Here is a 20,615-nt window from a genome sequence, read left to right on the forward strand (position 1 = left end):
CTCTGCTCTCATGTTCTCCTCTTCAACAGGCCAAAACGTACCATCTTGTGCGACTCCCCCAACACAGATGAAGGTGGCAAAGAGGTTGAAGATGAGGAGTATGAACCGCACTGGCAGGAAGACTATGATGATGATGATGACCTTGATGAAGACAACTTTCTGTTCGGCGATGAGTCAGATAACCTTGATTGTGACTCTTACTTTGACGATGATGATGGTTATGACTAGGAGGGGGCTGTCACCCAGCCTGCCAGCCTGGACCTCTGCCTCTACTCCGTCTCAACCAGTTTGTGTTAGTGTCTTTCCTCAAGGACGGTGAGGAGCTCTCAGGCAGAATGAAGAGACGTTTCCTTTGGGGTCTACTTGCTTAGTGACTCCCCTTTAATATGCAGAAACATTTCTCTGGACAGATGGGCTGTGTTACTGTGGCCACCTCTCACAGAAAGACATCTCTTCGCCTTTCTCCCTTGTCTCCATTTCGGCCCATAGGTATCTAATTGAGTTAGAAAGTCACAGTCCAGCTGCAGTGAGGACTGCTTGCCACGTGTTCAGTGTCCTTAGGCGTGCTCTCCCCAGGGACTGGGCACAGGTGAGTGTGGCATGTGTCCTAGCATGGCACTGTCTAATCCAGCCAGTGTCTAGAAATACTGTAAAGTGATGTGTTTACACTCAAGACAAAGCTTTCAATCTGGAGCTGGTGGGATTCCCTCCAGAGCCACAGATGGATGTGGTTCAGTGCATTCCTTTAGTTGAGGAACAGTTTTTTTGCTGTTTGTTGGAGTTGTTATGTTCTCTGCTGTGAAGCAGGATGGGCTGCTATGAGTGGCAGAATTTGCAGGATTGTTTTTAAGCATATAAATGTATGTGCGCGCACACACACACATATATGAGATAGATATATATATGCAGAGGTTGTTCAGATTATACTTTATCTTTGCAAAAAAGAAGACCCTGAGGAGAAGGGTTGAAAAAAGTTCTGTTTGAAAAAAGTTCTGTTTAAAAAAACCTCAGTTTTCTTCTAGCACAAGCCTCCTTGTTGTCTATGGGGAACATGGGCGTGAAGGGAGAGCAGGACATTCTCGAGTGAGGAGGATGTGACCTGGATGTGCTTATACCAGGAGTTATTTGTGAAATAGTTGTGTGTTTGGGATCCTCACCCAGGCCACACAGTCTGCCCTGCAAAGCGGCTTTTGCTTCCTTGGCACTTGAGGGAACAGTAAGAGGTATGGGGAGGGATGGGAAAGAGGGATGGGGCTGGTGTTTCTGGGAGCCTGCATGTTGATGAAGGTGGTAACATTGGGTGCACAGCAGAAGGCAGGTGTGGGACTACCAGGACTTGAGGGGTGATTTGGAAGTTTGTGGGATTGTTTTGGAGATACAGGGCTCTTGTCAGGCCTTGGGTTTCATCTGGGAGGGATGTGGGAGTGTAAGGGGATGCTGGGCAGAGACAACTGCCAGGGCAGACAGAGAGGGGACTGACTTTTCCATTCCCCCTCCCCATCTTTCTTCTAGTCCTGCACAGGGTTCAGCCTTCTGGCTGCACCCCAGAGTCTGTCATGGTGGAAGTTCCAGCCCTGATCCCTCTATGTGGCAAATGGGTTCTCTGCCCCACAACTAGAGCGTGACACCTCTCTGGGCCCTCTCCTCAGGGCCACTAGACAGAGAGATGTGGTGGGGATGCCCAGACAGCCTCATCTTCCCCAGTGTGACCAGTCCTTGTAGGAACAGCCTGAATTTCCTGGCTTGTGGGGGACAGAGCAGAACATCCTAGATACCCAGGTTCCTCAGGTGGAGACTTATGCCTGGAGTTCCTCATCTACTGTCTCCTGGATGCTTGCTTAAAACCCAAAAAGTGAGGAGGAGTGTGAGGTCCTGGATAATATTTATACTGAAAATCAAGATCAAGCCTTGATCTTCTGCTCTGCAGGAGTTTCCTGTCCTCCCTGAGCTCGCCTTGGGCCACCTGTGTTGTGGTTTGGCAGATGTACTGCGCCCGTCAAACTCCCCACCTGACACCGGCCCTGAAGCAGGTCTTGCCAGGCACTTGGCATCAGAAGTGAGAGTGCTTTGGGGCTCACCTCACACACGCACACCTTACTGCCTAAGTGGAAAAAGTGATCAGTAGTATTTCACTGGCAACTGGACCATGGCCTGAGTCGCACAACTGCAGGGCTTCCCGTTTATTCTGCACCTCTGATGTCTCTTCACAGCGTCAGACTAGAGTCATGCTCAACGGGGTCTTCGTCCCTGCTGATTCCACTAAGCATGTTCTCTTGGTGGTTGTTTTGCTGGATAGTGAGTAGGGACATCTCATTCATCCATTCACGCACATCACTAACTGGACGATGAGGCATTTGGCTATTTATTGATCACACATAAATTACACATTCCTTTTTTTGGGCTAAGTAAGGTGGTCTGTCCACCTAGGTGAAGCCGCTTGATTTTGCTGGCAGATAAGATTATGCAGTGTGATTACCAAATTCCATTTTATTCCCTACCTACTGTCCCTTCTACCTCTGTTACCTCTGGTGAGCATCCATTTCCCTAGATCATGACAACCCATAAATGTAATTTATTTACAGACAAATGAGTTTGCACATAGCATGCAAGGATATGTACAATATCTACAGATGTGCCACCTGCGCACCTTCCTTATTCTACATTCCTCCCTTCCCACCTCCTTTCCTTCCCCTTCCTCCCTTGTTTTCCTCTGTCCTCACTGCACTTCCTTCCTTCCTTCCTTCTTCCTTTCTTTTTTCCTTCTATCCTTCCTTTATTCCTTCCCTCCTTTATTTCTTTCTACTTTTCTTCCTACTTCCTCCCTTCTTTATTGCCCTCTGTCCTCACTTTACATACCTAGTTACATACGTCAGTTCCCTTTTTCCTGCCATCCTGCCTTGTTGACTTTCTGCTTTCCACTATTCCCTCCTCTCCCTCTTTCCCTTCCCTTTCCCACCTGCATCCTCCTCCCCCCTGTGTCCCCTTCTTCTTCACCTGCAGCCTTGAGGGCTCCTGTGTCCTGGTGCTGGCAGCTTTGACACCCAGGGGTCCGCTGCAGATCTGTGCCCGTCTGCTGGGGAACTGGCAGGGTACATCTGTGTACGGGTATTTCCCGCTAACAGTTCTTCATCCTGATCAGCCAAGGAGAGAAACAGGGTGAGGCCGCGGGTGCTGCTTGTTTTTGTGTGAGTGGAGCGTTTCTGTCTATGTTGATCTGCTTGGCTCGGCCACGTATTATTTATACTCGTGTCTTATCCTTGTCTGTGTGCCTGCACAGGGGACATGCTGTGGTGGGTTACCCTGGCTGGCTGCTGGGTGCCCACTAAAGCCACTCTGTACTCCCGCTCTTTAGCTGGACAGGGGAGAGAAAATATAATGACAAGCTCGTGGATCAAGATAAGGACAGTTTAATAAAGCAAAAGCAAAGGCTGTGCGCAGAAGCAAAGGAAAACAAAAGATTTTATTCTCTACTTCCCATCAGCAGGCGATGTCCAGCCACTTTCCAGGAAGCAGGGCTTCAGTACGCGTAGCGGTTGCTCCAGAAGACAAGTGTAAAAACGACTGTCCCCCTTTCCTCCTCTTTCTGTCTAGCTTATATTGCTGAGCAGACGCCATGTGGTATGGAATATCCCTTTGGTCAGTCTGGGTCAGCTGTCCTGGCTATAGCCCCTCCCAAGTTTTTACCCACCCCTAGTCTACTGGGGAAATGTTGGAGAGACAGCCTTGATGCTGTGCGAGCCCTGCTCAGCAGCAGCCAAAACACTGGTGTGTTATCAATGCCTTTCTAGCTACCACTACACAGCACAGCACGATGAGGGCTCCATCTCAGGCAGCCCCACTACACATGCTGAGCCTCGCTGCTAGGTGCACCTGGGGACATGGATCTGCAGCAGCCTTGTCTCTGTTGGGCTATCAGATTGGGCTTCACCTGACACTCAGAAGGTAGAAGCAAAGGCGGACTACTTGTGATGTTTACAAAGACATTGCCCACGCATGTAAGGAGTTAGGAAGTCAAAGCTCACTTTTTACTGGTAAGATTTTCCCTCAGGCCTCCTGGGTCCCTGAGCCAAGTTCCAGTGCAAGTCTGTAGGAGTGAAGCAGTACCCACAGCAGTGGAAGACAGAATTAGGGATCACTCAAGTCCATTAGATATGCATTAATGCATCAATGGTACCAGATAGGAATGCATCTAAGAACACTGACGGAGCTGGTGGATGCTGTGAGGCCACTCTTCATCATCCTTAAAAGGTCATGGCAGTCAGGATGCTCCCAGTGACAGGAAAAAGGCAGACAGTATATCCATTGTCAAGAAGGACAATCCAGGAAACAAGAGGCCAGTCAGCCTCACCTCAGTCCTTGGGAAAAGATTTGGAACTCTATATTGGCTGCACCAAATTGCCAACTTCTCTGATGCCACTATGAAATTGACAGTTCATCAAGAAAGTATCGAGAATTAATTTAGAAAGTTGTTGTTTGCTCCAGGAGGAAGGGAAGACAAAGTTCCATCTATTTGGGACCCAAAAGCAGTCATGATGATCCCAGTTAGTGGTGAGACCCTAGTCTCAGAATGGAATATTTCTGCTCCAAACGTCATCTTTCTGAGATCTGGTAACTGGAGGAAGGAAGAATTTTTGCGTCGGACTAGGTTACCATGTCAGGGACATGGAATTGCCGACTTTGAAAAGGACAAAGTTAGTAACAACTGAAGCGAATGTTATGGGCCATTCCCCACAAGGAGCTAATTAGTGCCTTACTATTAAGAGCAGGGAGACAGGAAATGCAAGTTAAGAACTACCATCATTGAGCTTCGAGAGGGTTCCTTGCATATTAGTGGGTGTTGCCCTGCAGGTCAGGAAGCTGGGATCAAAAGACATAACCAGCAGTGTGTTCTATTGTCTGAACAAACTCTAAAGAAGGAGTTTAACAAGCCCCTTCTAGGAGCTCACCAAAATGATCCTTTGGGGATCCCTGCACAGAGGACTGTGTTACCTAACCCCAGTCACTGAAGACGCAGCATCATGTCCAACCCCATGCCTGTGAAGGCTGGGGGATGCCTGCCCAGCAGGCCATGCTCCTCAGTCCTGGTGTGCTGCCAGCCTTGGGCATCATGGTCCCAAGTGATTCTGGCGAGGTACGTAGCAACACGCAGAGCAGGGTGCCTCAGCCTGTTGTAGCAGCAGGGCTCGGGACCCTCCTGCAAAACACCGTGCCCAGCACTGGTGTACTGGTGGAGTCCTTAGGCTATTGAAAATGTCACTTCCCTTGGCAAGGAAGTTAGGGTGAGGATTAAGAGGTTAGGAATAAGTTTATGGCTTGAGTTAGGGATTAGTGTAAGGGCTAGGTTGCAGTTGGCATTAGGGTTAAGGTTTAGGGTTAGTGTTGTGGTTAGGAGGCTATTAGCATTCAGGTTTAGGGTTACAGCCATTAGGATTAGCATTAGGGTTAGGGGTTAGAGTGAGGTTAAGCAATAAGGGTTAGTGTTATGGTTTGGGATGGGGTTAGGGTTATCCAGCACCCTCAGCCAGATACTAACCCTAACTAGAGCCCAGGTCCAAAATGGACACCTGTCAGCTGGGTCTTACACTGAAAGTGGCCAGGACCAACAGCTTTTGTAAGCCCTCACCTTCCCTTTATAGTCTGTGTATGGTTTAGTTTAAAGGTCATTAGGGTTTGCAAACAGTGTTAGAGATAGGGGTATGGTCAGGGTTAGGATTTAAGGTTTAGGGTTTGCGTTACCCCCTCATCCTCATTCAGACACTAGCCCTAGACGGAGCTACATCCAATACAGACACTCTTAACCTAGGTTTTAGGTTAGGTGTTAGGGTAATTAGGGGTGGGGTTACTGTTAATAGGGTTAGGTGTTGGGTTAGGAGTAAGCTTACAGTCATTTTGGTTAAATTTGGGGTTAGGGTAAGAGGCTTAGGTTTAAGTGATGAGTTAGGGCTGTTATGGTTAGGGCCTTAGGGTTAGGGTCAAGGGTAGGGTTAGGATTAAGTTTAAGATGAGGGGGTTAGGGTTAAGGTTAGGGTTATGAATTCAGTTAGGGTTTAGGCATTAGGTTACATTTAAATGTTAGTTTTAGGGACACGGCTACAGTCATTAGGCTTAATGTTATGATTATGCTTAGGGATAGGGTTAGAGTTTCAGTCATTAGGGTTAAGTTTAGCATTAGGGTCAGGGGTTATGGTCATTAAGGTAAGGGTTAGCGTCTTTTTTGTTTAGGATTCTGGTTAGTCGTAGGGTTAGATTTACAGTTTTAGGTGGTGGTTTTTTTTTTTTGTGGAGTACGATGGCAGTGTGACTGTTGAGTTGCATGCAAGGCCAAGATAGAACAATCCTAGTAGTGAGAGTATGGCAATGATTGTGGCTGCTGTGGTCACTTTGTGTTTAGTAAGTTCTTTGATCATAAGTCATTAACAGGAAGCCTGTTAGTGGAGGAAGTCCTTAGAAAGAGTAAGACTAATATTAAGGTTATATTTAGTATGGTGGTTTTTTTATTTCATGAGGCTATTATGATTGATGATTTTAGAACTTTGGTTATGTTGAGGGTGAGGAATATCACAATCACAGAACGGTGATGGGGCTGGAAGAGACCTCTGGAGATCATCTAGTCCAACCCCCCCTGCCAAAGCAGGTTCACCTGGAGCAGGTTGCACAGGACTGCATCCAGGTGGGTTTTGAATGTCACCAGAGAAGGAGATTCCACAACCTCCCTGGGCAGCCTGTTCCAGTGCTCTGTCACCCTCAATGTAAAGAAGTTTTTCCTCACGTTGAGGTGGAACTTCCTGTGCTCCAGTTTGTGCCCATTGCCCCTTGTCCTGTCACTGGGCACCACTGAAAAGAGCTTGGCCTCATCCTCTTGACACCCACCCTTTAGATACTTATAAGTGTTGATAAGATCCCATCTCAGCCTTCTCCAGGCTAAAGAGCCCCAAGTCTCTTAGCCTTCTCACATCAGAGAGCTGTGCCAGTTCTCTCATCATCTTCATAACCCTAATGTGGCAGTTACTGGGAAGCATAAGTAGCAAGTTAGTAGGTGAGGTTTGCAGCTGTAGATAATATTTATGGCTATTCAGCCCAAGTGGGAGATGGGTGAGGCAGCTAAGATTTTTTGACTTTGTATTTGGTTTAGTCGCAGTCAGCCTCCTAGGGCTGCTGAGGCAACGGCTATGGTGGTTAATAGTGTTGGGCTGCGTGAGCTAGGAAGAGACTGGTGGTTGGCAGGGAGGATTTAATTATTATTGATAGTAGTAGAGCTGTGATTAGGGATGAGCCTTGAAGTACTTCTGGGAATCAGAAATGGAATGGGACTTTTGCTAGTTCGATTGCAATCGCTATTGTCAGTGGGAGGCAGGATGTTGGGTGCCTCAGTTGGGTAACACCTCATTGGCCCGTAGCTCAAGCACTGGTTATGCCTGAGAACAGGGCTAATGCTGAGGCGGCTGCTTGTACTAGGAAGTTGTTGATTGCGGCTTCAGTGGCTCATGGGTGGTGGGATTTGGAGATGAGGGGAATGACGGCGAGCGTGTTGATTTCTAGTCCTGTGCAGGCTATGATTCGGTGGTTGCTTGAGATGGGAATGGTTGTTCCTAGGAGTAAGCTTAGGGAGGAGATTCATTTTGCATGTGGGTTCATCAGTAGGAGAAGGGGTTAAACCATCGTTTTTCAGGACGTGGGCCCGATAGCTTTTTAAGCTGACCCTACTAGAAAATAATATAGAGGAAGTATGGAGAGGTTTGAGCTCTTCTGTCTAGGTTTGATTTATACTTTTCTAAATTTTTCTTAGGAAATGAGAGACCTGGTGTAGCTCAATGTTTGCCTTACCAGAGCCATCCTTTATGTTCAAACACATTTCCTTAAGCAAAGAAGCGGGCCTGCATAGCAGCTTGTTGTGCTGGTGTGTCAGCGGTGTCACCCTGATGTCACAGGCAGGGTGTTCTCAGAGGAGGGGCAGGAGCTGGTTGTAGCACAGTTGTGGACAGAAGTGCAAATTCATAAGAAGCCTGAGGAAAGGAGCGGGACTTTTGTAGCCAAGGCCACTGGGAATAGTAGGGGGAGGGTGTGTGTGTGTATGTGGTTTACTGAACTTCGTTTAGGAATAGTACAGTAGTCAGTGTACTTATCAGTATGATATCTGCATATTAAGCTAGGAAGAACAGGGTGACTAGTCCTGTGGCATACTCTATATTGAAGCCTGATACTAGCTCAGATTGACCTTCTGAATAGGCTTCTTAACGAACAGTTTTACTCCGTTTGCTACTGGCTGTAATAATCTGAAGGGGTCTACAATGTTTGGGCCTTTTCAGCCTTGTATGTAACTTCTTAGGATTTCCCATTCTACCACTGTTAAGAAGGCTGTAGCAATTAGAACTTGGCTAGCACAGGCTAGGGATATGGTAAGGTATTTTAAAGTGAAGGGTCAGGTCACGAGGTGTAGGTGTGGTAGGGACAGAGGGGAGCTGGAGAGGGGAGTTGAACCTACAGGTAAAGGGCTTAAGCCTTTGGCATTTGCTGAGCTCTGGTGTGCTAGCAGTCCTTTTCTAGGACAGAGGATGATATGGATGCTCTTTTGGTAGTTTAGCTGAGCTCATTACCTAGAGGGAGGCATGCTTGTACTATTGGCCTCAGCTTTCTGGCCCTTCTGTACCAGGGAGAATTCATCATAGACAGAAACTGACCTGGATTACTCTGGTCTGAACTCAGCTCGTGTAGGACTGTTAATTGTTGGACAAATGAACCCTTAATAGCAGCTGCACCTTTAGGATGTCCTGATCCAACATCAGGATTGTAAACTTTGTCTATATGGGGATTACGCTGTTATTGCTGGTAGCTTGGTCCATTAGATCTGGTCACTATTAGTACTTTGAGGTCTGGTCTAATTTTTGGAGGATTTGTTTTTCTTCAAGGTTGCCCCAACGAAAAAGTGTGGGCCAGCATTTCGGGGAGGGGCTATAGTGAACCCAGTGGGCTTGAGTTTGTGTGTAGTGGCTGCTGATTTTTTTAGGCTCCACAGGATCTTCTCACGTTATCTGTATATTCCTGCCTTTGCATGGGAAGACCAAGTTCATTGGTTAGCTGTAAGAGACAGTTAGGGCAGGCATCACCTTCAATACTTGGTCAGCTGAAGGCTATTTTTTGGTAAACAGTCAGGCCTTGAGTTTGCCTAGTTCCTTTTACAGATTTTAATCTTTCTAATAGACACTCCTGAGTTGGGTTAACAGGTTGGGTTTGATACCCAACCCTGTTAAAATTGAGATATTAGTTGTAATCTGTTACTAGTGTGATCATGTAAGCTTGTGCTTGAAAGGGAGCTGCCCCTAGTTACTCATTATACACTCGCCTATTATTACAGGTTGGTATCTTGGTGGTAAGGGAGTCATATTGGTTTTGGACTTTTTAAGTGTGGAGCTTCAAAGCACTCTTTGGTGGCTGCTTAAAGGCCTGCAGCGTGGGGAATGAGTTGAGTAGTTATCGGCTAGGGGAGACTGTGTTCTTTTTCAAAGGAACTGTATTCCAATTAAGTTGCTTGTGATTTACTACACAAGGGCTAGATATTGAATATCCTTGGAGGAAAACAGAGAACTTTTAGACTCATTTCACAGGCAACCAGCTATCACCCAACTTGATTGTCTTTGCACCTCTACTAGCAAGTCATCCCATTCTTTTGCAACAGAGATGGGTTCACTCAGCGACTGCTGCTTGGAAGTAGCTCTTTTGGGTTTTGGGAATAGCAAGCTTAACTTCATTTTGCTTTGCTGTTCTTGCTAAATCATGATGTGAGAGGTACAAGAGTTTAGCTTCGCTATTTGTTGGTTGGGTTTTTCATTACTATGTCATCTTTCCCTTACAATACAAACCTCTGTTGTGGCAAGGGTCTTTTCATTGAATTTCATTGACCTTATACTAAAAGTGGAAAGAATGTTTTAGTTTGGTGATCAGTTCTAGTTGTGGTTTGGCTGGGCTGGAGTCAGGCTTGAAGAGGGTCTGGTGGGTAGCAGATGTCTGTCTTTCAGATGTAAGCTGGAGGCTTCGAGGTTGTAGCTATGTCTTGGTATGTTACGTGCCTGTTCCCCTGCACTGACATTGTTACGACTTCAGCTGACAGGTGCATTAGCTATAGGGGCAAGGATGGTGGTGGGCAGTGTGTGCGTGCCCCAGGGCCAACTTAAGGGGGCTCTGTTGACCTGCTTTACTGCTAATCTGTCTTCTATGGATTATTTCACGTCTCTTTTGGTAGGTTTTCTGTTTTAAAAAATGTAGCCCATTTCGTCTGTCTGATAAGCTATATTTGACCTGTCTTGTGAGTCGGGTTGAGGCTTTTATTTTCACTGTTATGCTCTGAGGAGAGGAGGTGAGCTGGCAACAGCAGTACAGTCAGTCTGTCTTGGTGAGGGACGGTTGGGTGGATTGTGGGTTAGCCATTCTAGAACAAGCTCCTCTGTGTGGATTTGGGGCACCAAGTCCTTAGAGGTTTAAGAGTTTGCACTTCTCAGGCAGGCACTGTCGTAAAGTATCAAGATTTAGAGCTAGGCATAGTGGGGTGTGTAATCCCAGCTTATGTTTTAGCTTTTATGGGATTTAATTAATCACGGACGGTAAGATTGTCTTGAGGGTGGCTTTAGGTGCTTATGACAGCTCAGATGCATTTTCATCTCAGTTGCCTTGACAACATGTTACCGCTCTTTACACCATATTACAGTTAATTTGGGTCTCTTTTGTGACCATGGTTGCTGGCACAAGATTTACCAGCCCTAGGTGCCACAGTGAGTAAAGTTTACGCTTTTAACTGCTTAATGGCAGTTACTGCTGCATAGCCATGGGGGTGCAGCTAAGCAAGGCAGCGTGGGCTGCGACTTGGGTGCCTGCACCTTTTGCCTTAACAAGGTGGTCAAGGGCATTTACACTGTGGTGCAGGTAGTTGCTTGTATACGTCTAGGTAAAGTCAGGACTACGTCTTTTGTCCTTGGGGGTGCCTGGTGACCGTCTTGGCAGCTTCAGCGCCTCTGACTACAAGAACAGTTATTTGTTTGTTTCTTGTTTGCTTTTTGTTGGTTGTTGCTTGATTCTTCTTTTTTTTGTTGTTTATTTGTTTTTATGTTTTTTGTTGAATACCGGGGGTTTTTTTGTGGTTTGTACACTTGTAGGGCAGTTTCTTTAAGGTGTGGTGCATTGTCTATGTTTGTGTACAAAATTTGTATTTAAATTATTAATGCGATGCCAGGGCTGATGATATGTGAAAAAAAGTGTAAATAAAACGTGTGTTAACAACATGGTGAATATTTGATTGAAAGTTACTAGTGGTGTTTAGGATTTTAGAGGAAGTGTGAAAGTAAGAAATTATGATGTCCTGCAAGCATTCACTAAATAGGAGCATAAGTAAGAGTGCATGGGCACACCATAACCAAACTGCATCAGTGTTACGATGATTCCCTGTATACTCCAACTGTCTCATTAAGTAACCCTTGAGGACCAGAATTAGGTCACAATGCATTGTATGCGCAGACCTAGATTGACCTCACCAGACCCAGGTCCAAAATAGAAAGCGTCCCAGCAAGGACTCCCACACAGAAGGGGCCTGGACTGAAAGCTGTTGGCGGCCCTCACCTTCTCTTGGTAGCGCTTTCAGAGCTCCACCAACACGGAGGCTCGGCTTTTGCTCTACCACCTCAACATCACCTTCCCCTCAACTAGAGCTTAGGTCCGAAAGCAAAAACTGACACCTACTGATTACAGCCAGAAGTGTCAGGATTGAAAGCTGTTGATGGCCCTCGCATTCCCTTGGCAGCTCCTTAACAGCCCAACCACTGTTTTTTCTAAAAAAAAAAAAAAAAAGTAAGTCCTACTTCAGTTGCCACAGAATATAATCCCAGAGCTCCATCCTTTGGCTCCACCACTTCATAAAACAAACAAAATAGCTCCACCAAAATAATACACACAGACAAGAAAGCCATTGCTGGATTCCCCTCGCTCCCCATTCCAATCTTCCTGTAGTGCCTGCATCACTGAGGAAAAAGCAGTTTTCAGACCAGTTCCTCTTCTTGTGTACCTATATTTTAACACAATCTGATCACACCTTCATAATGTTGTTCCGTGTAGCTCTTTTTTTTTTTTTTTTTTTTTTTTTTGTCTTAACGAATCTAGGTGATCCTTGCAAAAGATATTTCAACATCTTCATTATCCTTGTCTTCTGAACTTGATTCCCAGCCGGTCTTCAGCAGTAGGCTTGCACTCCTCTTCCTTATCATTGGGCTGGAAGGGATCCTTGAAAGTCATCTAATCCAATCCACCCCCTCCACCCCCACCCCCACCCCCACCCCCCCTGCAGTAAGCAGGGACATCTTTAGCTAGATCAGGTTGCCCATAGCCCCATCAAGCCTTGGTTCATCATCATCATTGTCACCGTCTTTCTCCACAGCCCATTTTCCTGTGGGAACAAAAAATGCCATCTATTCATGAATCATAAGTACAGAATGAAAGAGACCTCCCAGTGACCATCAAGTTGGTCTCTCTCCTCAAGAGGAGAGAGAATTATCTAAAGCACCCCACCCAATGCTGACAGCTTGGGGGGTTGATGTTTAAGACTCTCATGAGAAGCTGTGCCATCTCTCTCTGACCCCCTACTGCAGCACTTACCATCTGATCACTCTTGACAGTTTTCATTCCTGGCCTTAATCCTGGCTTCTTGTTACAGAGGAGCCAGAAGACTTTACCTGTCTCTCTGCAGCACCTTTTCTTTTTTTCCTCTTTCTCCCCAGATTTTCCTCTAGCCTGCACCACACACTGCCTTTAGTCTTCCCTTCAGCTGTGCTGCCTTCTTTCTGTGCATCTGATTACCCAGGCTCTTGTCTGCAACTCAAGTCCTTTTCATAATGTCCTGGCCCAAACAAAGCTCCAGGTAAGGGGGTGTCCATTCTGGGCAGATGTAAAAGGAACAGCTGCATGTGTCCTGGTTTTGGCTGGGATAGAGCTCATTTTTTATCTTCTCAGTTGCTCGCTTCTCAGTAGCTAGAATAGCGCTGTGTTTTGGATTCAGTGTGGGATTTTATATGAGAAGAATGACAATAATACACTGATGGGTTTAGTTGTTGCTAGGAAATCAAGGAATTTCAGCTTCCCGTGTTTTGCTAGTGAGCAGGTGCACAAGAGCATGGCCAGGACAGGTGACCCGAACTGGCCAAAGGGGTGTTCCATACCATGGAACGGTCACGCTCAGTATATAAACCGGGACGGATCGCTGCTCGGGCATCGACTGGCAAATTGAAACGGCCCAGTGACGTCTCCCGCTGGAAAGCGCCAGCGCGGAACGCTGCTGCCGCCGCCCTCGCTTTCCCCGGGCAGACCTGTCCCTGCCCCACCAACGCCGCGGCGCCAGCCGTTCTGAGCGCCCTGAAACGCCCTCACGCTCGCTGCCGCTCAGGGAAGAGCCCAGCTCCGGAGGGAAAATGCCCAGCGACCGCTCCCGCTGCGGAAGCCCCGGCGCGCAGAGCCGCCGGGGGAAGGCGAGGGCAGGCCGGCCCTCCCGCGCACGGCCCCCGGGCCGCACCACCGCGCTGCGGTCGCCGGGTGGCAGCAGAGAGCGAGGAACGAAGCGCCCCAATGCGCATGCGCTGCTCCCGGACCACAGCACTTAGATCCACCCACCTGATGGCAGCCGAGTGCGGTGAACGCGCGCCACTGCGCATGCGCCGATCCCGCCCCGCAGTGCCGTAACCGCCCCGCCCCGCCCCCTCCGCTGGGCCCGCCCCGCCCCCGCCCGCGGCCGCGGGGCTGCAGCGCAGCCGGGGCGGGGAGCGAAGGAGGCGGCGAGCGTTTATTCAGCCACACGGCGAGCGTCGTTTATTCAGCCACACGTGTAACAGCGAGTCTGCTCCGGGGCTGGGGGCCGCCGACACCGCCCCTGCCGCCGGGACACCTCGGCAGTCGTTCCTGAAGCCACGCTGGGCGGCTCAGCGGGGAGTGTAGGGTCGGTGGGTGGGCTGGCTCCTGGAGCGAGGGGCTGCTGGGCTGAGGTGGTGGCCGCCAACAATGAGGAGCGGGGTGCAGGGTGCTAGAAGAGAAGAGACAAGTGGCAGGCGGCTGGGCAGCGGGGTGAGGAGAGCGCGTGAGACAGGGAACGGGACAGCGAGAGAAAAGGCCGGGACAAGAAAAAGGACAGACGCACAGCAAGAGGCAAAAAGAAAAACGGAGCATAAGGGAGACATGGAGAAAGAATCACAGAATCGTTTAGGGTGGAAAAGCCCTTTAGGATCATCAAGCCCAACTGTTAACCTACCACTGCCGAGTCCACCACTAAACCATGTCCCTAAAAGGCAGCGTCACCTCCCTGTTGGGCAACCAAACCCCTGTCACCCGGGTGACGGGCAGGGATACTCACCAGTAAACTAACGAGGAGCAGAGTAAGAAGCACCAGGGACAGAAGAGCAAAGGCAGAAAGAGGGAGTGGGAGCAGGACAGAAAGAAAACTAAGGACAGGAGGCAGGATGAAGAAAAAACCTGAGATGGGCCGCACAACAGTGATGTTAAAAAAGAATAGGGACAGGGAGCAGGACAGAAGGATACAGTGAGAAACGATGATACAGGGAGCAGGACAGAGCAAAAGAGAATAAAAAAGGAAGAGGGAGCATGAAAGAAATGAGGTTGGGGAGGACAGATAGAAGGACGGAGTAATACAGGGCAAGAGGATCAGGGAGCAGGAGACTCGGACAGAATGAGAGAGAGGGGCACCGAGCAGGACAGAGTGGTAAAGACACAAGGACAGAGGACAGGGAGACAAGGATGGAGAGGGAGAGAGAGTGGCTGAGGCAGGGGGAAGACAGACGGGGTGCAAAGAGCAGCAGAGGTGAGGGGGGAGAGAGAGAGAGGGATGGAGAGCAGGACAGAGGGTTATAAAGAGAAAAGTAAGGCGAGGGAGGACTGAGGAGCAGAGGCAAAAAGGTACAGGGAAAAGGACGGTGAGATGGAGGAAGAAATAGGGTCAGGTAACAGGACAAAAGGACAGACAAAAAGGAAAGGAAGAAGGAAGGAAGGATAAAGATGTGGACAGGGAGTGGGACATACAGAGAGAGAAAAAGTAGGACAGAGAACAGGGGAGAGGGATTGAGTAAGAGAGAGATGTGGATTGGGACAATGAGATGGAGAAGGTAAACACAGTGATGGGCTGCAGGACCTGCTTTTGACACCCTGTCACTCCTGATGTCACTTCCATGGCCTCAAAAATGGGACATGGCACAAAGACAGAGGAACGGGGGAGTGGAAGTAAAGGCACAGGAAACTTTTTAAAAAGAAAAAATGAGAGCAAAATAGTGATTTGGGATGGGTTAGGGGTGGGGAGCAGACAGAACAAGAGCGCAACAAGAGAGCCAGGACAAGGGACAGAAAGCAAGAGGAAAAAAGGGATGGAAAGCTGGAAAGGAACAATAATAGGGTAAGTGCAGCTGTTACCAATAGAAGCAGCATTAGTAGGCTTCTCAATATTGCTTTTTGGTATTTCATGGGGAAAAACGTTGAGCCTAAGACTTCTCACCCATAAGTTCTTGGGGGCTGGGGCAAGAAGGAATGTGACACTCTTAGTAAGTTGCCTGAGAATCACAGCTTACAGTTATTCGATGTCTTCGGGTCTCACAGGATGAGGCAGAGGTATAATTGATTTCTTCTCTGTATCTCTGGAAAGAGCTTTCCTCATATCTGTGGCAAAAGAAAAAAAAAAAGCTATTACAATAAAGGCAGTCACTGCATAAAGCTGTATTGAGTGAACTCTCTAATTATAAAAAGATCATTTTGAATCAAGAAAATTTCCTAGAATCATAAAATATCTCAAGTTGGAAAGGACTCGCAAGGATCGTGGAATCCAACTCCCTGCTCCTCGCAGGACTACCTAAAACTAAACCATACGACTAAGCGTGTTGTCCAGACGCTCCTCAAACTCTGACGGGCTTGGTGCTGTGACTGCCTCCCTGGGGAGCCTGTTCAGTGACCGACCACCCTCTCCGTGAAGAACCTTTTCCTAAAGTCCAGCCTGAACTTCCCGTGACGCAGTCTCATTCTGTTGGTCTCCCGGGAGAGGAGATCAGCACCTCCCCCTCCGCTGCACCCCCGTGAGGAAGCTGTAGACTGCGACAAGGTCACCCCACAGCCTTCTCCCCTCCAAGCTGAACGAAGCAAGTGACCTCAGCTGCTCCTTGCAAGTCGTGCCCTCGAGACCTTTCACCGCCTTGGTCACCCTCCTCTGGGCACACTCTAATAGTCTGATGTCCTTATCGTTGATCAGCGGCAACGTTACCAACAGGAATATAACACTGCGTGAAACTCAACCGGATGGGAAGGAAATGCCAGGCTAAAGGGACAGACACACGATTTAAGGCACCTGCAGCAACGGCAGACATCTGCCCATGGCCCCTGTACTTCACAGCACTCCTGCAGGGAAAATGAATAGCACAAGGACAGAAAAGACACGCAGCACAGCCGCGTAACCCTTTGGGTAGGATACTTAAAAGGGAAGATCATCTAGAAAGAGGAAGCAGCTGGTACTCCAGTTTCGTTAACAGCATTGACACCCACGTACTTGGATTTCCACATTCCTTGCCTTTTAAATTGAAAATGCCACCCAGTTCTCTGCTGCTGCTGACCACTGACCATGGTAAATTTGTAGTTAGGCATCTGAGAAAAACAAAATGTTGAGTCCCCGTTATGGGGAGAAACGAGGGGAGCACTGCCATTCCTTCCCCCATTAACATCAGCAAAAATCCCAGCCACTGGGTGCGAGCATTCCTCAGGGAGAAAAAATGGATATTTTTAGATGTTTTAGATAGAAACTGTGTTTTTATTTTCATTGCACCTACAGGATAAATGTCTTTGTACTTACTGATTTATTCTTGTTTTGTAGTTTATTTTGCCACAGATGCTACAAAATACCTAAACTGCAAGATTTAAGTTTCATAACTGATGTAATCTTCAGTAGGAAAAGCTACCTAAAGGAGTATAAAAAAAAAATCGACATCTACATCAACCACCACCTGAACTTGTTTCATACTAAAAAAAAAAAAAAAAAATCATAGAAACAAGCCCAGGAAGCCTCAACGGGAGAATCTTTCCATTGAAGTTGAGGCAGAACAAGTACTTACCATAAGCATCTTCATCTGGCTCCCCACTGCTAGCAGAGTAGTACTCCAACACCGTCCGGTACACGCTGTAGCCCAGTTGCTTATACATATTTACCGCAACCTGATTTGATACTCGCACAAAGAGATCGACGAAAAATCCACCCTTTCTTTGAAAAAATAAAGCCAAAAAAACCACAGTAAGGAGAAGTAGGTGAATGTATTTCTAAATAATAACATAATCAGACTGAGAGCAGGTCTGATGATGTCGTATGCTAACCAAACATCTTTCACGCTGTAATAGCAGACACACTCCTTTACCACGGGACAAATCCAGTACAGGCACAAATTTAATCTTATTTTTGTCACATGACCGTTCTTCTACACCAGCCAGTAGGTTCAGAATTACAAATGGAAAGAACAGGATAAACTAAATACCCACACAAGCCTCATATCCACAAGAAATGCTTAATTTTTTTTTCCCCCCCACATTTTAGATTGCATTGGTTAGGGGACTGCCTGCTCCAAAGTACATGGCAGGGGGTGGAATCACTCACAACATTCAGTTGCCTACCAGGAGACAGCCCATCTCCTCGCGAGGCAGATTTTGCAAAACATTGCACTATTTTCCCATCTTACCAGCTATGACGGGGCTGCCCTACCAGCACGAGCTGGGGACATTCCCCTGTGGGCTCATTTGACGCTAAATTAAATTTTCTGCAGGTTCCGCAGAACCAAGCACGAGACAGAAAGCGAGCTGAGGGACTGTCTACCGTACAAACTCTGTTCAAGGTTGTGCTTGAGGGAATCGCACAAAGCCCACGATTACTCAACGAGTATGTTGGAGGCCCTTCGGGAAATGGTGCTGACACTTGGCAAAGCTCTTGTCCTGTCAAGAACAGGACCTTTCATACAGCATCTCTGTCGGAATTCAGGCTGTCAAGTCAGCTTTCAGAGAAACCCTGAGATTTTGAACTGCCAAGCACCACGCGTAGTTTTTGTTTCCTAACTATGGGGAATTTAACAAATCAGAAAACCACTAAAAGCAAAATTCCGGGTCTCTTTCATGCAAATCAAATATCTAAGCCACGGACAGGTATCTGTAGAAAGGTTCAAAAGATAAAGATAAGCACAGTACTCACTTTTCTGAAATTTCTTCCAGTAGTTCCATCAATTTAGCAGCCAAACCCAGCCGCCGAAATTCTGGTGCAACTGAGAGTGCAGTAACGTGTCCGTGCCACTCCTCCCTAGCCACAGAGCCTTCCGCCTTACCCATGACTGTGAACACACAGAGCATCAGCGCAGCAGTGCCTCCGGCACAACGCACCACCCACAGCCACACGCCTTCGCAAAGGGACCACGTGGGGCATGAACACACATCGCCAAGGACTGCGGCACAGGCTCAAACAGGGATGTCTACACTATCACTCTGTGATTCAGCAACCGCTAAAAATCACTTTGCTCAAGTGCTACAGCAGCTTCATGACTAGCGTAAAAAAAATATATACAATTTTTGAAAATTCATTGTTTGAGGCTTGACTTCCAAATGCAAGTTTGAAGCAACTCCCATGAGTCTGAGTAGAAATCAGGATCTGACTAAGATAAGGGAATAACAGAGGGCCAGAAGCCGAAAACTAACTCACCATCCTGGCAACTATTGGAGACTTTTGGTGACTGTGGGGGAACAGACCTTGGGAAGCTTTGCTGATCTGGCAGTAGAAAGCTAAGGCCCTGCAAACACGGTGTGTTAAAAAAAACAAACCAAAAGGGGATGTTGTTGGGGGCGGGGGGGGGCTTCTTTGTAGTTCCTCTCCTTTCTACATAGAGCGAAACCAGTGCTAGCTGACTAATGAATAATTCCCACGTCCACATGGTACTCTTATAAACACCACAGTTGCTGCTAATAAGCAACTGATGTGGTGGGTACAGAGAAACCTTCTGTACAGCAAATACTTTAAGCTTTACTATTTTAAATACTTTACTTCCCGGGTCCCTGCAAAGACCCTTATTCTGCCCCCACCTCCCCCCCAAAAAAGGGAAGAAAACCTGGAAGGAACAAACCAACCAACAGCCCTATTTAGAATGATTTCTGAAAAACATGAACAAGCAGCAAATAAGCAAATGACACCCAGACCCAGAGCTTTCCCTCACAAGACAAACACAAGACCCAAGCCCAGTGTATTGACTTACGGACAACTGACAGCGTGTGAGGTCAGAGCTGAGTGAAGGGACTTAATTCCAGGATTACCGAAACGCTTGTACATGTACATTCACCTGTATAAAACCTGAGCAGATGTTACCACAGCCAAGACCCCTTGCTGCGCTGGGAACATCAAAAACTACTGCTATGGGCGCTATGTCATACCCTCACACACTTATGGAATGGGAATATGGGAACGGGAAGATGCTATGTAATGCTCCTCTGCGCTGCTGGGCATGCGGAAAATGCAGAGAGGAAGAAAAGCTCCTGCGTTACACCCCCCCCCCCCCCCCAACAGGCACCGCAGGGAGACCCGGCGCCGCGGAGCGGCCTCGCACTCACTGTAACCCATCAGCTCCCCGCCGGGCGCCTCGGCCACCACAAAATACTCGGGCCAGTGGGCCAGGTACTGCAGGTAGAAGGGGATCCCATACTGGGGCGCTGGGTTAAGGAGCAAGCTGAAGCTGTCGCTGTCGCCGCCACGGCTGCCGCCGCCAGGCCCTGCGCCTCCTCCCCGGCGGCCGGCGGCAGCGGGAAGGATACGGTCTCCGTCAGCGGGTCCAGGTTGCTGCGGGGGGGGAAGAGAGCAACGCTCACCGCGGGCCCGGGCCCCGCCGGCCGGCCCTGGGGCGCCCCGAGCTCCCGCGGGGGAAGGGGGAGCCGCTGGCGAGCGAGCGCCCGGGGGGCCGGGGGAGGCGGGCGGCGCTCACATGTTGTTGAAGCGGAAGAGGTCGTCGCAGGTGAAGGCGCGGAGCGTCGTCATGCTGCCGCCGCCGCCGCCGCCTCTGCTGCTGCCGCCGCCGCCCCGGAAGCGCTCCCGCCGCCCCGGAAGCGCTCCCATGCCCCCCCGCCCGGTACCTCCGCGGCCGCGGGCTGCAGGCGGGGCCGGGCCGGCGGGCGGGGCCCGGCTGCGGGGTCAGCGCCCCGGGCCGGCCCCGGCCGCGCACACACGCAACCCCGGAGAGCCACCGGCAGCAGAGGCCGAGACCCGGGTGCCCGCGGCTTTACCTTCCCGTCCGAGAGGGGCCGTCTCACCGAAACTCCCTAACAGAGAATTTTACGAAAAATACAGCTTTCTCTCTGCTTTAGCGGCTTGATCCGGGTCACTTTCCCTTACCGCCCCACTCCCGCCTGTATCTCCGCCGCCCTGGCAAGAGCTCGGGGAGCAGCACAGCAACTCACCCCCCTGCCCCCTTAAATCAGGTTTGGTTTAACCTTATCTACCACTGCACACGCACCAGGCTTTGGGCACTTGCAGTTTTCTGAAATCACAGAAATGGGCTCCCCCACCCCAGTAACGAATCCTCACCCTGTTTGTG

The 20,615-nt window shown here is 48.7% G+C and overlaps 2 protein-coding genes across 2 annotated transcripts in view; one reads left to right on the plus strand and one right to left on the minus strand.

The window, feature by feature from the left end:
• CUL9 (cullin 9) overlaps positions 1-1,021 on the plus strand; it is a 38,259-nt gene extending 37,238 nt beyond the window's left edge. The window contains exon 42 of the mRNA XM_086482259.1: positions 30-1,021. Within this exon, the coding sequence (XP_086338385.1) occupies positions 30-228 (199 nt within the window). The 3' untranslated portion in view covers positions 229-1,021. The remainder of the gene's footprint in view (positions 1-29) is intronic.
• Positions 1,022-14,007: 12,986 nt separating this feature from the next.
• Positions 14,008-20,073, minus strand: NAA20 (N-alpha-acetyltransferase 20, NatB catalytic subunit). The gene is made up of 7 exons (XM_086460751.1): positions 20,007-20,073; positions 19,840-19,864; positions 19,639-19,729; positions 18,239-18,374; positions 17,121-17,266; positions 15,597-15,684; positions 14,008-14,047 (listed from the first exon to the last, which is right to left on the minus strand). The coding sequence occupies exons 1-6, from the start codon at positions 20,057-20,059 to the stop codon at positions 15,599-15,601; spliced, it is 537 nt and encodes a 178-aa protein (XP_086316877.1). The 5' UTR covers positions 20,060-20,073; the 3' UTR covers positions 14,008-14,047; positions 15,597-15,598.
• Between the last annotated feature and the right edge of the window lie 542 nt (positions 20,074-20,615).

This window comes from Leptosomus discolor, chromosome 2, assembly GCF_034619465.1.
Source record: "Leptosomus discolor isolate bLepDis1 chromosome 2, bLepDis1.hap2, whole genome shotgun sequence".
Taxonomy (NCBI): domain Eukaryota; kingdom Metazoa; phylum Chordata; class Aves; order Leptosomiformes; family Leptosomidae; genus Leptosomus; species Leptosomus discolor.

Excerpts from the sequence above, each read along its gene's own strand:
- NAA20 (XM_086460751.1), bottom strand. The coding sequence starts at position 20,059 with ATGACGACGCTCCGCGCCTTCACCTGCGACGACCTCTTCCGCTTCAAC. Across the intron at positions 19,865-20,006 it reads CTCTTCCGCTTCAACAACAT|CAACCTGGACCCGCTGACGG; the intron begins GTGAGCGCCGCC and ends CCCCCCCCGCAG. Across the intron at positions 19,730-19,839 it reads TGGACCCGCTGACGGAGACC|TATGGGATCCCCTTCTACCT; the intron begins GTATCCTTCCCG and ends CCAGCGCCCCAG.